The sequence below is a fragment of the Bemisia tabaci genome, chromosome 1 (genome assembly GCF_918797505.1).
Source record: "Bemisia tabaci chromosome 1, PGI_BMITA_v3".
NCBI classification, from domain to species: domain Eukaryota; kingdom Metazoa; phylum Arthropoda; class Insecta; order Hemiptera; family Aleyrodidae; genus Bemisia; species Bemisia tabaci.
In genome coordinates this window covers 37,871,014-37,888,077 of record NC_092793.1, presented here as the reverse complement: position 1 = coordinate 37,888,077, position 17,064 = coordinate 37,871,014, and the positions used below count along the sequence as shown (strand labels likewise).

General features: G+C 38.6%; 2 protein-coding genes across 5 annotated transcripts in view; both read right to left on the bottom strand.

Moving 5' to 3' along the window:
• The window catches only part of jbug (filamin-type immunoglobulin domains fbug), a 272,164-nt gene that overhangs the window by 77,796 nt on the left and 177,304 nt on the right, over window positions 1-17,064 (bottom strand). For all 4 annotated transcript variants that reach the window (XM_072300607.1, XM_072300594.1, XM_072300598.1 and 1 more), the window contains 5 exons: window positions 14,185-14,352; window positions 9,071-9,295; window positions 6,452-6,589; window positions 2,002-2,175; window positions 1,499-1,723 (listed from right to left, as the gene is read on the bottom strand). In XM_072300607.1, the coding sequence (XP_072156708.1) occupies window positions 1,499-1,723; window positions 2,002-2,175; window positions 6,452-6,589; window positions 9,071-9,295; window positions 14,185-14,352 (930 nt within the window). The remainder of the gene's footprint in view (window positions 1-1,498; window positions 1,724-2,001; window positions 2,176-6,451; window positions 6,590-9,070; window positions 9,296-14,184; window positions 14,353-17,064) is intronic.
• LOC109042783 (GTP-binding protein Di-Ras2) overlaps window positions 1-17,064 on the bottom strand; it is a 504,879-nt gene that overhangs the window by 345,150 nt on the left and 142,665 nt on the right. The gene's annotated exons all lie outside the window — the stretch shown is intronic.

Sequence of the window (17,064 nt, the reverse complement as noted above, 5' to 3'; positions counted from 1 at the left end):
CATTTTACAGCATTTTGACGATTTAGCAAGCATACATATAAAGATGAATATGCCATACGTAATTTCCCTTCCCCCTCTTTTTATTTTATCTAAAGTCTGAAGACATGTCTCGAAGGAATGGGAGCTTTTACGAAATGAGGGGATTTGACATTAATTTTATACTTCACTGTCATGATTGTCTTCTACTGATCATTGTATTTTGGTGCGGGACCCAAAATCAATGCTCAGAGTTCTTTTTTGTCCTTACATAGTGATCATATGCATACTACAAAAACACAGAAACCGCTTATGACAAAAGTAACAAGCACTCCAATCTAGCGGCGAATGCAGGGGGGGTATGGTAGCAACCCACCCCCCTCCCCCTCGGGCCAAAAAAAAGGGGAAAGAAAGAAAAAAAGGAGGAAAAGGGCAAGATGAGAGAGAGAAAGTGCTCCTAAAAATTTACTGAAATGGTGTCAAGGCAGATCTTTAGAACTATTTAACAAAGTTTACTAAACCAAAGGTTACTCAACACCGCAGAAATAGATAGGCCATATACCAAAATGAAATTCCTTTAAAAGAGGTATTACCTATTCGTCAACTTTCATCTTTCGAATAATACATGGATTCTATGCTAAAACTGCCTAATATTCAATATGGGAGGGGCTATTTTTTTTGAAAATTTTCCAGAAGAGACCCCCCTTGGTCAAGAAGTAACCCTCCAGACCTCCCACTCGACATCAACAAATGCCTCCCCCCCTCCTCCACCTCACTCTGGATCCACCTCTGTGCCAATTGCCGGTGCGACGTTTCCAAATTCCGCATTGGATTAGATGAAATAAAAAAAGGGGGAAGGGAAATTACGTATGGCATATTCATGTTCATATGTATGCTTACTGAATCGTCAAAATGCTGAAAAATGTTAAAAAATTATGGAGATCAATATGAAACAGGGTGCTCCCGGGCGCAGCTGCGGGACTCTGGCCCAAGACCCATGTACGTACCCTGTGGCGTCAACTTTGAAAAAGCATAACCCCGTAATTAATCATTTCCCCAACATGTTCTTCAGCTCATTTTAAAGAAAAAAAACAAGGGCTATCTTTCGCACACATATTGGTAACATTTCGTGCAACCTCTCCCGTCTAAAAATGGAAAAATCCAAAATTAAAATTTTCCAAAAACTTTGATGAGCCATAACTTAGCCAAAAATTAACCAATCGTCAATTTCTTAAACTCGATAGAAAGGTCTTCTTATGTTTTTCATTTGAAAAAAGTTAACTCAATATCTCCAACGATTCAAAAGTTATGGCTAAAAGTTGATATTTCTATGACCCCCCCCCCCCCCCCCAGGGCCTCGACCAAAAAGTCTGCCATTTTGTAACTTCTCTAACCTTCCTTTACAAAAGGTGAAGGTATGACAATATTCCGTTCTGGGCCCAATTCTTACGGGAGATGCATATACCTCTTTTGATTGGACTACTGATAAGTTTTGCACATGCAAATCTATGAACTATCTTACCAACTTCAGATGGGACGTACGTTGCTATCAATTTATTTTCTTGCTTGTGTAGCTCAACATCAAGCTTTTTGTTTGACGGTGATGTAACGATGACTTGACAATTTGAAGTCATTCCATGACAATCAATGGAGATATGGGCTGATTGGAAAGCAGGACACATTTTGATGCCCTCACCAGACACTCTTAACTGACCAGCTTCCATAACACGGCAAATGAAAGGGGATCCTAAAAAATAATACAGCCTTAGGAAAAAACAGAACAAAATTAAAATTTAGGTGGATGTCCCAGTTACGACCACCCTTTAAAAAATGTTTTTCTACAATACCTGTGAAAAAAAAAATGAAAGCTAAATTCTTGATTACAGGCATATTGAAAGTTGTAAAATAAAATATAGGAAAAAAAATAGGGATTCTACTTAAATTTTGTGAGAGAAATTTGATAATAGGAGAAGCTTTAAATCAGAATTTTTGAATTTCTGAAAAGGCAAAAGTTAAATCACTCACCTGGAATTGGCTCCCCATTGAATCTAACGCTCAAGTTATGAGGAGCGGCCTCCTTGGGTTTGAAATTGACACGGAATTTAGCATTCCCCTCAGACTGTACATAATTCGGCACATTACATCCATTTACTGATACAATTATTTCTAGGTTTCCAGCACCAGCTTGGCTAGCATTAACTACAAGAAGAGATGATAAAGAATTTATTATTAAAGTTTATGAAAGTTTGCTTTATTTATTTTAATTAACTTACTACCTGAGCTTTTTCACTTTTCAACATTAAAAAAAATAAAAAAAATAAAAAAAAAATAAAAAAAATAAAAAAAACAGTTAAATTGACTGTAATCATGCAAAAGTGACACCACTATGACTGGTTAAAAAGAAAGTGATGATCACCTATGGTGCAAAAAAGGTAAACTATGTTAACATATAAAAGATGGTAAAGATAACCTTACTGTTAATTGATTCCTTACCTGAAATGGCCATAAACGAAACACCAAACCATAATTCTTGCACCATAGCTAATTATGACCTTAGTATTGCAGATTTTACGAGTATTACTGTACAACTTCAAATGTTGACTTGAATGCAGAAAATTGTGTTCGATTTGAATTACCATCAGGCATTCTTTAAAGGTTTTCACAATTATTGGCTTTGACAACCCTTCGTCCTCAACCCAGATAGGGGGTGTAACGAAGAATTTCATTCTTTGTTTTAAGTTTTTCTCCTTCTTTCATAGACCAAAAATAGCAACAAATGTGTCACGGCTAGGCGACACCGCGGCCGACCCGGCTATACCGCGCCGCAACGCCCGGTGACGGTACATCAGCTATTTGAATAATGAGGAGAAATGGAAAATTGTTTCTCTCCTTTTTCTCTCTCGAAGGACTGCGAAATCAGGGTTTTCCATAGATTTACCCAAAGTGAAAAATTGTAAACAATTCTGAACTACTATAAACGTCTGTAGGAACAATCGCTCTAGAATCGAGGTGCACATTAGTGAGAAGCATTTCGTCCAGCTCTCTGTCCACTCATTTTCATCTTTACTCTCCCTCTAGGCTGAGGTGCACGTTAGTGAGTCACATCTCGCCCAGCTTCACTCATTCTCTCCTCTCACCTGTATCCTGGAATTTCAAGCCTTAAGGTGCACGTTAGTGAGTAGCATTTCTACTTCCCCTATATTTTGGTTTCATTTCTAGGATCTTATCCTTGATTGCAATATATTTCCTAACGTATAAGCCTTAAGGCTGAGAACCACTTTTACATGTCTGAAAAATCAAATTTTGAAAGAAATGCTGCTGAAGCTTTAAATAAAGAAAAGTTGTTTCTCCCTATACTAATGCATTAGGGATACGAGGTTGTTCACAGACACCGCGCCGAACAGGTTCAATCCTGTCGCTTGACGTCACACAGTGCGTTTTAAACAATTTTAATGCGGTCAACATACCACCCGCGATTTTTTTGCGGAAATGTCAACTAGAAGGCCTACTGATTGAGGAACAACAAACCGCGAAATCTGTGATGGGGCCGTTTCTGAGAAAATGCGATTTTTCGCTTTTTTGGCGGGAATTTCGGGTCAAGGCGCTGAAAAAGTCAAGTTAGGCTGTTTTTGTAGTTCGTAAATGCATATCCTATACATTTTGAGTCAATCAAGTGCCAGTAGATAGCTATTCGTGCATATTGCCCAAAATTCATGTCCTTAAATCCACGACTTTTGGGTTTTTGGGGGGTTAGTCAAGGAGAAATCCGAAAAAAAGAGGTTTAACCCGGAACAAATTGCTTAACAAACTTTTCCTACGTAAACTTCTTCAGTAGGTCCTATTGAACAACATACCAAAAGTTTACCACGGTTCGCTCCCGGAACACCCCCCCAAATTGCCTAAATTTCAAAATGGCGGCCATAATAAGGCCTCTGGGAGTTCGATTTTTTAAAAAATACGCATACAGTGTCATGTGAGGTGTCAATTCCTATGTAATTTAGGTCGTAGATTTCAAATATGAAGTAAAAAAACTCCCTTGATCAAAAGGGGGTACCCCAAATCCAAGATAGCAGCCAATTTTGAAAGTCAAGAGGGTGGATTTTTAAAAAGTTCGCGTGACAAGGCAAGTGAGGTATCATTTCTTACGTAATTTTGGTCGTAGATTTCATTTATGAGGTCATAAAAGCCCTCAAGTCAAAGGGATTGCTCCAAATGCAAAGATGGCGGCCAGCTTCTAAAGGCAGGAGGGTGAATTTTTGAAATGTTTACGTGAAATCCCTAGTAAAATAGAATCAACCTGACGTCAGGGTATGTTTCATAAACTACCCTGAGTCAAATTGATATCAGCCTGAATTAGTCTGACTCAGGGTAGTTTATGAAACGTCAGGTTGATTCTATTTTACTAGGGATGTCACATAAACATTTCAAAAATTCACCCTCCTGCCTTTAGAAGCTGGCCGCCATCTTTGCATTTGGAGCAATCCCTTTGACTTGAGGGCTTTTATGACCTCATAAATGAAATCTACGACCAAAATTACGTAAGAAATGATACCTCACTTGCCTTGTCACGCGAACTTTTTAAAAATCCACCCTCTTGACTTTCAAAATTGGCTGCCATCTTGGATTTGGGGTACCCCCTTTTGATCAAGGGAGTTTTTTTACTTCATATTTGAAATCTACGACCTAAATTACATAGGAATTGACACCTCACATGACACTGTATGCGTATTTTTTAAAAAATCGAACTCCCAGAGGCCTTATTATGGCCGCCATTTTGAAATTTAGGCAATTTGGGGGGGTGTTCCGGGAGCGAACCGTGGTAAACTTTTGGTATGTTGTTCAATAGGACCTACTGAAGAAGTTTACGTAGGAAAAGTTTGTTAAGCAATTTGTTCCGGGTTAAACCTCTTTTTTTCGGATTTCTCCTTGACTAACCCCCCAAAAACCCAAAAGTCGTGGATTTAAGGACATGAATTTTGGGCAATATGCACGAATAGCTATCTACTGGCACTTGATTGACTCAAAATGTATAGGATATGCATTTACGAACTACAAAAACAGCCTAACTTGACTTTTTCAGCGCCTTGACCCGAAATTCCCGCCAAAAAAGCGAAAAATCGCATTTTCTCAAAAACGGCCCCATCACAGATTTCGCGGTTTGTAGTTCCTCAATCAGTAGGCCTTCTAGTTGACATTTCCGCAAAAAAATCGCGGGTGGTATGTTGACCGCATTAAAATTGTTTAAAACGCACCGTGGTCACGGTATTATAGACGAATTTTCAGGTTTTAGGGGGTATTTTTCGACGGATTGAGTGAAAATTGCTAATCGGGGGTACTTTTTGACGGGAAACTCGAATTTTGGTCGGACTTCCAAAATTTCAAAACCCAAGATGGTGGCCGTGGCCTAAAATGCCAAGTCGGCTCCTGTTCGATCGATATTCATGAAACTCGGTATCAGATGGTATTTTTCGACGGGAAACTCGAATTTTCGGTCGAATTTTCAAAATTTTAAAATTCAAGATGGCGGCCGTGGCCTAAAATGCCATATCGGCTCCTGTTCGATCGATTTTCAGGGCTCGCTTTTTGAAATCACTCGGATGTACCATAGTACAGCACACTGATTGACCAATGCTATTCAATGAGCGGCCCAAATTGTTTTTTGTCGAATCCGTTTTTTCCTGTTTGAACCGTTACACTCATAATCCCTGATGGTCATTCACCGAAAAACCGGATCGACTTTTCAGGGGAAACCCTTGAGAACATTTTCCTGGCAAAACCGTATTATTTTATTTAACAGAAAGCTCAAATTAGCTTTTCTACTCTCGGACAACTCAAATTAGAGACTTAAATCCTGCCGCAACTTTGTAGCTAATGAGCGTCTTTGATATACGTCCGTGTTTGATCAACAGTGGGTGAACATAAGGTGGCTCTTGAGAGGCCGCCATTATCCCACTTCAAATTTTAAGAATAAAAAAAAAAAAATAATAACCATTGTACAAGGTGGAAAATTGCTCTAGAGGACCCATTACGGCTATAGAAGCCAAAGTAGGAACTACATTTTGAATGATTGATTGATTTACTGTATAAAAACAAATATGAACTCAACTTAAATGCCGTGATAGCGAATGCATGCTGAGATGAACATCGAGACACATAAAAGCATATGCCAACTACGGCTCATACAAAAATGCACTTAATCCTTTCTTTGTTATCACGGCAGCTGCTGACGTGCCGCCGAGGCCAACTCCAGTGAAGCATTTTAACAGTTTTTTAAGTGTTTCAGAAAAGTAGTTTTGAAGTAGTAGTTTGAGTAGTTTGATTGACTAGTGTTTGAAAAAGTAGTTTTACTGGTAGGAGTAGTGTTTACGATGGTGTTTACAGGATAGTGTTACAAAGTTTGAAAAATTAAAATAGCTGATCCAAGTAGGGGGAAAAAATTAAATTGGGTTAAAAATAATAGCGAATACAAACTTACTATTGAAGTACACAGGTTTTCCAACAGTACCAGAGTTAATGTCAGTTACCCTTACTTTTGAAGCATCATACGCCTTAACTAAAAAGGGACTTCCTTCCACAACACTTCCATTCAATTTTACTTCAACACTATGGTCCCCTGATTATGAACAGAAAAAAGTGTTGTTAGTAACAGATTATTATCGAATGATCAAATAGATTTATCATGAGACTTTCTGTAAGAAAAGGCCCTTAGTTGATATGACTTAAAAAATACTCAACCTCCTTAGTGAGGGGCTTGGAAGACAAGGCGCATAGGTAAGTGCAGTTTTTAATACTTCGAAAAAAAAAACGAGTTTGAAATTCTGGATTTTACTCGGCCCTGTAGAGTGTTCCCAATACCTTCAAATTTTTTTTTCGTTTTTCGTCTCTCTTCTTCAGGCGATCGTTGCTACGTGAATAAAAACCTGTTGAGGCGATTTTCCATGAAATTCTGCATCTACCACACTTTGTTTGACTTTGGGGAAACGATTCGTTCTTGAGTTAAAGCGATTTTTCTGCGCGTTCCCGGTTATGCGCGGGCGGTATATCGGCGGCGCTCCATTCCGCGCGGGCTAGGCAGAGGTTGTTTCACCGCTAGGGCCTTATATTCATGCTGTAGGCTGCAATTATCAATATTTCCTCCTCTCCCCACCCTTCCCCTCCAATAAATATTTTTTTATACTTCGTTATACAGGGTGTCCCAGACCACCTGTACCAGGTCTTTTTCTCGGTTGGTTTAAGTAGTACGAAGTGGGGGACCGCGGGGTTGAATAGGGAATTGACCCCAAGGAATCCGAATTTCATGGTCCGGGAAGCCCCCATAGCCCCCTTGGGGGGTAAAGAGGGGGTCACGACCCCAAAAGTCGGGGTCCGCGATAAAATTGCGATTTGATTGCATTAAAATTGAAAGAACGAAAAATGTAACGTGAAATTGACCCCTAAGAATCCAAAATCGGACCACTTAACGCCCAAAAATGATCTTTTAAAGGCGGAGACAGCGGCCCCCTCCATAATGTCCCTTTGGTCAAAAATTGACGTGGATTCTCCGGAAAAAGATAGGTAAATAGATAGGTAATCGACCCCAAGGAATCCGATTTTCATGGTCCTGAAGCCCCCATAGCCTCCCTTGGGGGTTAAAGGGGGAGGCACAATGTCTCCCAACTTTTGGGATCGTGACCCCCTCTTTACCCCCCAAGGGTGGTCTGGGACACCCTGTATAACGAAGTATAAAAAAATATTTATTGGAGGGGAAGGGCGGGGAGAGGAGAAAATATCGATAATTGCAGCCTACAGCATGAATATAAGGCCCTAGCGGTGAAACAACCTCTGCCTAGCCCGCGCGGGATGGAGCGCCGCCGATATACCGCCCGCGCGTAACCGGGAACGCGCAGAAAAATCGCTTTAACTCAAGAACGAATCGTTTCCCCAAAGTCAAACAAAGTGTGGTAGATGCAGAATTTCATGGAAAATCGCCTCAACAGGTTTTTATTCACGTAGCAACGATCGCCTGGAGAAGAGAGACGAAAAACGAAAAAAAGTAGAACCTTCAAGATCGAAAAAATCGATTTATGAGTACCATAAATTACGCAGCAGTGCAAACAGCATTAATATTCTTGTAGAGAATATTTTTGAACGTTTTTTAGCGCAAACCGCAACACTTACACTCAAACCGTTCGCGAGATATCGATTTTTAAAGTATTGAAAAAATTGCAACTTTGCCCCCCTGCCATAGAATAGTATTACAGTGGTTTCTCAGGAATAGGGCAATGCATGATGTTCATTTTAAGGTTTCCGATTATTTCATAATCCTTAATTGTTTGGAAGTAATTTTCGGACTGTTATCTTTTAGTAATCTTCTTGGGGGCATCCCACAAAGGGATGAAAGCAGGAGAGATGTTGTGTTTTCAGTTGCCTAGCAACGTTTGGGAAGATAGGCACACAAAGCATTTGTATTGCAGGGCGCCAGAGTGCGCTGTAGAAGCGATGTATCTAAACGTATCTTTGGACTGAAGTTTCGTTTTTCCAAAAAATAAACGAATCAAAATATCAATGCATACCCTGCAAACCTTGCGCAAGGTCTCCGAGGAACCATCTTAACCCTCCCGAGTAGTATTTTTCGGCAGAAAAATTGCAAGTTAATTGCAACAAAATCGCAGGCTGCAAAATCTTTATAAAATCTCAGGATATTTACAATTAATATAATAAGATAGCAATTTTTCCCCCCTCAAAATCAACTTTAGGATGTAGATGGCTCCACCTGATGGCTTGAGGAAAAGAGAAAAGGAAGATATAATAGCAGTTGACCACGATTGGTATTTGTTGAAAAATTACAATTGAAAGAAAAAACAAAATATACACAAGAAACGAACAATAGTGTGTAAGACTGAACTTTATTTTCACTATCTATTTTAGTTTCCGTTGCATACATTACATTTGCCGTAATTCAACACCTCCTTTTAGAATCCTTTCACAAAAAGGAGAGAGAGAAAGAGAGAGAGGTAGAGAGAGAGAGATAAATTACGATAAAACTCAGTCATACCTCAACTCTAATTATTTTTATACTCGCATGGGGGGGAAAAAATTCTGATGAGCTGCTTACCAACTTGGTTACAAGTAAAACTGACGTTAAACCTGCCAGCAGACTCGGCAGGTGAAATACTGACTGGTAATGCAACTCTCGATGGACTTAAAACTTGAATTTGAGGGATACCAGCAGACTGTTCACATTCTACAGCAAATACAGTTGGTTTATCGACACTCACTTTGTCTTCGCCTAGCATGATGATTTTGGCTGCTTCAATCACGTTGCATAAGAAAGGACTTCCTAAAAATCAAAGAAAGCTGATAAATTACCTTCAATTTACACACTTCATTCTGTGGCTCTAAAACATACAACATTCAACTACATTACTTTACATTCAATAAACCAAGCTGAATAAAATTGATATAGTACAAAAAAAATGGTAAAAGGAGACGATGCCTTTCAAAAAACAGAGTCAGAGCTTCAAAAACATGATGAGAGATTTTGAGTTATAAGAAATTTTTCCCTTTCAACTTTGATTTGACAATCAGTAAATATTGAAAACATTGAGAATTTGAATGAATAAAAAAGCTATCAACAAAAATCAGTTCATTTAAGGGGGTGTCAGCGAGTGGGGAAGGCAATTTTTTGGATTCCTGCATTCAAAATAGATATTTCAAAGATAGTCTTGAATTAAGAAATTTCATGATTGCATTATGGGTGCATCTTCTTTTTTTTTTTGAAGAGGGAAATATTTTCATGCTGGAAAATGAAAGATATGAGATTGCACTGATTTTTTTTGGTGTAGTTTCACAATTTTTCGTGATAAAGGTTGCATCAGAACTTAATAAAGGATGGTTGTATGAGTGAAAAATAGTTTCAGGACACTCTCTCCCTTGCACTCATGAAAGAAACTGTTGGAATTGGCAAAAGAAACGCTAGATTTGTGTGTTACAATGCCTCTCTCTCTCTCTCTCTCTCTCCCCCTCTCTCTCTCTCTCTCTCTCTCTCTCTCTCGCTCTCTCTCTCTCTGGCCCCTCTTGAAGGGTTACAGGGTCGAAACTAAATTTTTCTTCTTAAAATCCCAAATTTTTTCCTCGTTGATGATTAAAACAACAGTCCAAACCGGAACATATGTTGACTCAAAAATAGAAAAAGTTAGGGCATATTGAGCGTTCCTTTTGCCTATCCCATTATAAATGAAAGCCATTCCAAAACTCTTTCACTGATTTTGCTGAGAGTCAATTTTAAATCATTCTTGGTAGATCTCTATTTTACCACTAAAATTTCAGCTCAAAATATTCATTTTTATTCAAGCTACCGTGTGGAAATGATTAAAGCTCCCCCTGCTCAAGGCCCTTACAGTATAAAAACTGATCAGTGTAGTTCGAATTTACTTTCACTATTTGAACGTACTCTTGGGGGACCAAACCAGGAATTAAACCCAGATTTCAGTGCTGACAGGGAACTGCCTTGACCCACAATACTACCAGGGGCGGACTGGCTTCTCTAAGAGTTATCGTCAAGGGACTGGCGCACACTGTGGTATTTGACCGGAAAAGCTGGCCAAAACTATTCATCACCAAATATCGCTGAGTTTTAAGAATATTTAACAATCAGTCCTTCCTTTTAAGTGATAATATGCACAATTTACACACCAAACACACCGTGTGACGATTTGAGGAAGGTTCAAAGATAAAGTTCCTTAAAAAAGAGCCTTTTAAAGGATGCAAAGTAATAAAGTAAAGTGGTGCATTCAGGAGAGTTTCTCCTTCACCTATTCTAGTCTTCAAAATGAGGACACTCTGCGAACCTCATTTATGGTTTATAAATAAAAACAGCGTGTGTCACTTCAAAATTTGTGACGAAACAACGAATCTCACACAAAAAAGAGTAATTGTTCTTTCCTCAAATCAATTAATATGAATCATTCTAGATAATTGAGTTTTGACAGTTTTGATTCAAAAGTAATGCTCATATGAGGATGCCGGGACCTTCGTATGAGGACTTATATGTAACAGAAGCGGTTGCTGACATCCGCCATTCTTAAGGCAAACGCTTTTTTCGAATTATGAAGCCCTTAAGAATGCCTGTTACTGCTTGCGCACCGGCCATGGGCTGAAGCTGACACTCAAATAACACGTATCGGGATTGTCTTGCAGGAATTGTTGAATTTTTAACTGATTTTATAATTTTTCCTTTTTTTTTGTAGAAGTTACGAACGGTTTAGATTCTTGTTCAATTTTATTAGGTATATGACTCAGCATTGACCACTTTTGGTTCAATTCAATCGTTTCACCAGCCTTACCCTTCCTGAAGACTTTGTTTCATGCATAAAGAAATGTTTTCACTTTTCAGTAAAAATAGCGGACGTCACATTTTTTTCAAATCGCTGTTACTTCTTCAATTTTTCACTTACATAGATTGTAAAACGTATGTTTTTTACAGGAAGAGTTGCTCTTCATGAAAATCTTTATAAGAATCCTCTCGGTTCTACAGGCGGAAAAGTGCAAAGCTTTGAAAACTTCAAACGCAATTATCTCACTATGTGAAAACTCGACATCCGCAATTGTCACATATAAGTCCTCATATGATGATTTGAAGATAACTAACTGTGAAAAATAATTTTTATCACATTAAGAATTGTTTGGAGGACAAAAAACACCTGAAAAAATGATTCATTTAGATAAGTTTCTCCTTCAACCATGGTTCACTTCTCACAGTAAGGGCACCCACTACCCTTATGAATGTCTCTCTTCAAAATAAAACAGCGCACATCAATGCACAACTTGTAACAAAACAACTCAAGGGTTAAGCGGGAAGAGATTGTTAGGTAACGGATTAAACACTTCTGCATGACTTTAATGTGGCCTTCCTCCCAGCTTTCAAATACTTTGTTTTACCCCCTTTTGGGGAGCATGGGAGCCAGAGAAACCGGCAACTTGACCACATATCACCCAATCTATTACAAAATGGGCCAGAGCTGTGGGAAAAATAGCAGTTCAGTCGTTAGCATCAACATTATTCACATTAGGTAGGTGAAAATCCCTCGAAAAGTCTATCTTTAAGGTCGAAAATTCAATTTCCACACCATTACACAGTCTGCCACCTCTGGACCATAAAAATACACCCCTTGAACTACGAAATCTCAACTTTTAATGCTTGAGGGAGGTTGAGCGCAAAAAGAAATGGGCCCCTGAATTTGGAAAAAAAATGTACGAGGGTTGATTTTTAAGTAAGTGTACCCATTTAATATTTCCAAAACTATTGGTGTCAGAAAGAAATCCAGACCAGTTTTAAAACGAGCATATCCTCAGCTTTCTAACAAGCTATAGTTTTTGAAATTTGATGCACGTTGTGTAAAGGAATGACCCATTTTTCACTCCTACCTCATGTCTAAACGTACCCTCTTTTACCGCTCTATAGGGTTTAAGAGAAAACGTAAGAGTACGAGGTCTGTTAGATTCGAAACCGGATTTTGGTCATAACTAGCCCACAATGCGTCCGAATTAGGTTTTCTTGAGCTTTTCTGATAGCTGAAAATATACTTAAGAACGCTACGTTCATAGATTTTGTTTATTTTGATCAGTGTTTATTCTGTGTCATCTTGAATACGAGTAAGTCAAATGCGTTTTGCGATTTTCATCAGACGATCACTGATAGAGCAAAGATTCAACATTAAATTTTATTTTAAACTCGGTATACCTGTACCGAATCTTTTAGTATATGCTAAGTAAAGTTTACCATGATCATTGTATGAGATGTTCCCACTGTTTTGAATGGGTTAAACGATTCAAAACTGGTCAGGAGTTCGTTAAAGATAAGGAGCATGGAAATCGAGCCTCAACGGCAACTGACATTTGTCACGTGGAAGAAGTGCAGGCAAAAGTGCTCGAAAATGGTCGTTTTGAGCTTGTTGAACAGATTAATATTTCTGAAGGCTCTGTACATACAATTTTGATAGAATATGTAGACACGCATCGAGTTTCAGGTACACTTGCCCCTTGATTGTTGTCCGTTGAACGAAAATCCAACCAAATGTCAATTTCCCTTTAGCTGCTTGAATGTTCTAACAATGATCCTAAATTTTTGGATAGGATAATTATCGGTGACAATACTTTAGTGTACGGCTAAGATATGGTGACGAAACTCCAATCGTCCTTGTGGGTTGAAAAATGTATTGCAAGACCGAAAAAAGAGAGACAAAATTCGGTCAAACATAAAAATCGCAAAACACCCTTGAGGTTGCCTTACTTCAAGCCACATACCAACGAAGCTAATTAGGATTTTTCAAATTTGTGAACGTGGCGTTCTTAAATATATTTTCAGCTATCAGAAAAGCTCAAGAAAACGTAATTTGGACACATTGTGGGCTAGTTATGACCAAAATCCGGTTTCTAATCTAACAGACCTCGTAAGTTTGTGAAGGAGTAAAATCAATTTATTCTTTTGGTACAGAATGTTCACAACTTTTGTACGAAAAGAATACCACAAGATACTGTTTTAACTCCGGAAAAGATGAAAATCACCTGGATGAAGAAGTTTCTGTTTTCTATCAACAACTGGCTGCGGAAGAACTTTTATGAGACCGGATTGAAGAAGTCACTGCACCATTTTCAAAAATGCCAAGATTGGGCAAGTGATTACATCGAGAAGTAAGGTGAAAAGTCTTCAATCAGTTTCCTAATTTTTGTAGTAATAAATTAATTTCACTTCTTCACGGACTTGCTTGTACGTTTTCTCTTTAAGCCTACAGCGCGGTAGAGGTGGGTGTGGAAAATCTGTCATTACTTTGCACAAAAAGCATCAAATTTTAAAAACTATAGCTTGTAAGAAAACTGAGGATATGCTCCTTTTGTAACTGGTCTAGTTTTCTTTCTAACATAGTTTTAGGAATATTAAATGGATAAACTTACTTAAAACTCAACCCTCGTATTTTGGCATCACTTTCGACCTCTTCTGAAAATCACTAAACAAAGAAATTTACAGTATACTGTGGTTAGTTATGTAGAATATACCTCTACAAATGTGTTTCATACTGCCAAACTTCCCTTACATGGTCGTATAGTCGACTTAAAGTGATCAACGAGTAGCGCTCCAAAACATATAAAAATAATCACTGTAAAATAGGTAACTTTGTGGTCTCTTCGTGGGAGATTGATAAAATGAAAATAGTATTGCCAAAAGCAAACCTGGGACTGGTTCATGATTGAAATGCAAATCCACACAATGGAGCATCGCTTGGCGGGGAGTAAATGAAATTGCATAAGTGTGAGATCCTTGAGCTTGAGCTGATGTCGGGACTCTTCCTCCATTTACAGTCACTTCTAGGTTTCCTGGGCCTGCTTGGCTTGTTTCAACTGAAAATCATTTTTAAAAAAACAGGAAAAATTGATCAAGTTAAATTGAAGAGTGAACTGGCTATAAGAGATGTCGCCATAAAAAAAAACCCACTTCTGACAAGTGTAGAAGTTCTTAAAATGAGTTTTGTGCACGCAGTAGATAAATATGGATGTTTAAATGTTAAAACGCAAAACCAAAAAATGATGCCTATATTCTGTTCTTTCAAGCTCCTTCAGTAGTTTAAGAAAAACATTTTTAGAATTCTTGCGTCTGCAGAGCCTTCATCCTTTGTATTAGATTTAAGAAAGCCTAGCCTAAATGAACAAACAATTTCACAATCTCTTCTCGATCTTTCACACATGGTTGCAGTCCTTTAAAGCCTTTTTTAGGGATGAAAAAAAAACAAAGAGGCTATCCCATTTTCCATAGGAAATGACCGCAAGAGATTTTACATCCATACTTTCAGGAATCATAACGGATCATCTGAGGACCTAAATCCGGTGACCTTTCCCGTCTAGTCCTCCAAGGGGGGAGGGGGAGGGGGTCAAAGGTCAACGAACAGATCGCAATAACTTTTGAACGAAACAACGGATCAACTTGATCTTGAGCTCAAATGAAAGCTCTTAACAAGACCTTTCATTTAATGTATATTAAAGTCTGTTTTTGGTAATTTTTCAATGTGAAAAAAATCATTGTTTGATTTTTCAAGCCGAAAGATTCAATTTTTCGAGTTTTTCCACAAAGGAGGACGCAGGAATCATTACAAAAATCAATGTAAATGAAAGCCCTTGATTAAAGCTTTAAAACGAGCTATAGTTCAACCTGAGGAAACGAATGGTTCAAAAGTCATGACCATTCAAAGTTGACATGGCGCGCTATTCTCGAGGCCTGCGGTACCACCACGCAACACTCGCGTACCACCCCTCCCTACCTTTTCCTCTGGTGCCTGCTTCAGCTGATGACAGATACGGAAAGGTCCAAAGCTCCTTCCTCTAGAGAATGGCCAATCGTTAGTACAAAATTACTTTTATTTCTAACGAAAAGAGAGAAATAAAAAAAATTAAATGCTAATAAACGATGAGACGCTGGCATACATTATTTTTTCGCCCCCCCCCCCCCCCTGCATGATTTAATATTTAATAGCCGAATCAAGCTTCTTTTACAGCAAAATACACTCAACAGCTGTAGATAATATTCAAAGGCTCTAGTACGCAACTAGCCTACCAGTACTTGAAACTCGCATGTACTTCTGAATATCTCTCTCTCACCTCTCTCCGCTCTATTCCCCTCTCATCAAGATTTACCTGCACGGGAATTATCAGATACCACAATGATGAAAGGCTTGATTCGGCTATCAAATATTAATCCCGCAGGGGGGGGGGGGGGGGGGCGAAAAAATAATGTATGCCAGCGTCTCTTCGTTTATTTGCATTTAATTTATTTTTATTTCTCTTTTTTCGTTAGAAATAAAAGTAATTTTGCACTAACGATTGGTCATTCTTTAAAGGAAGGAGCTTGGGACCTTTCTGTATCCGTCATCAGCTGAAGCGGGCACCAGAGGAAAAGGTAGGGAGGGGTGGTACGCGAGTGTCGCGTGGTGGTACCGCAGGCCTCGAGAATAGCGCGCCATGTCAATTTTGAATGGTCATAACTTTTGAACCATTTGTTTCCTCAGGTTGAACTATAGCTCGTTTTAAAGCTTTAATCAAGGGCTTTCATTTACATTGATTTTTGTAATGATTCCTGCGACCTCTTTTGTAGAAAAACTCGAAAAATTGAATTTTTCGGCTTGAAAAATCAAACAATGATTTTTTTCACATTGAAAAATTACCAAAAACAGACTTTAATATACATTAAATGAAAGGTCTCCTTAAGAGCTTTTATTTGAGCTCAAGATCAAGTTGATCCGTTGTTTCGTTCAAAAGTTATTGCGATCTGTGCGTTGACCTTTGACCCCCTCCCCCTCCCACCTTGGATGGCTAGACGGGAAAGGTCACCGGATTTAGGTCCTCAGATGATCCGTTATGATTCCTGAAAGTATGGATGTAAAATCTCTTGCGGCCATTCCCCATGGAAAGTGGGACATCCTTTTTATCAACATGACGAAAATCATATTTGAGAAATATTGACAGATGCACGACTATTGGTGAATTTAAGTTCAAATCCTTACATCTCTTTTTGGGCAAACCTGGGTGCACACACTAAAGAAAATATTGTTCAAGGATGCAGGAAATTTTAAAATAGATTACATGCACTTCACTAATTGTAACACTATCTGCAACTTAGTGTACACACTACACACAAATTTACTACAATCACTTTATTACGCTAATTGTGTTTTAAAAAGAGAATTTCTTATCTGACGTGTTCATAGTGATTTTCACCTAAAAAAAGTCTACTAATTTGCCTGTACTTCTTACGTACAATAGACCCAGTCAAGGGCCACCGTGAATCTTAAATTGAACCTGCAGTTGTGTCCTTTTGACAATGGAGCTCTTGCATGCGTCAAGAAGTTGCAATTTTAGTACAATTTCAAACATAAAATTTTGTGAGACACGCCGCCAGTTTTCTCAAAGACAAACTCTCAAGCTCAAAAAAGCTCTTAGAATTGAGACTGTTATGGAGAGGGTGGGATCTCTGACGCAATATCGAGAGTCCACCTCTACAGTAGGTATCTAGTCAAACCCTCCATTGAAAGATAGGGAGCAAGAGGATTAGCAGGCACGGTG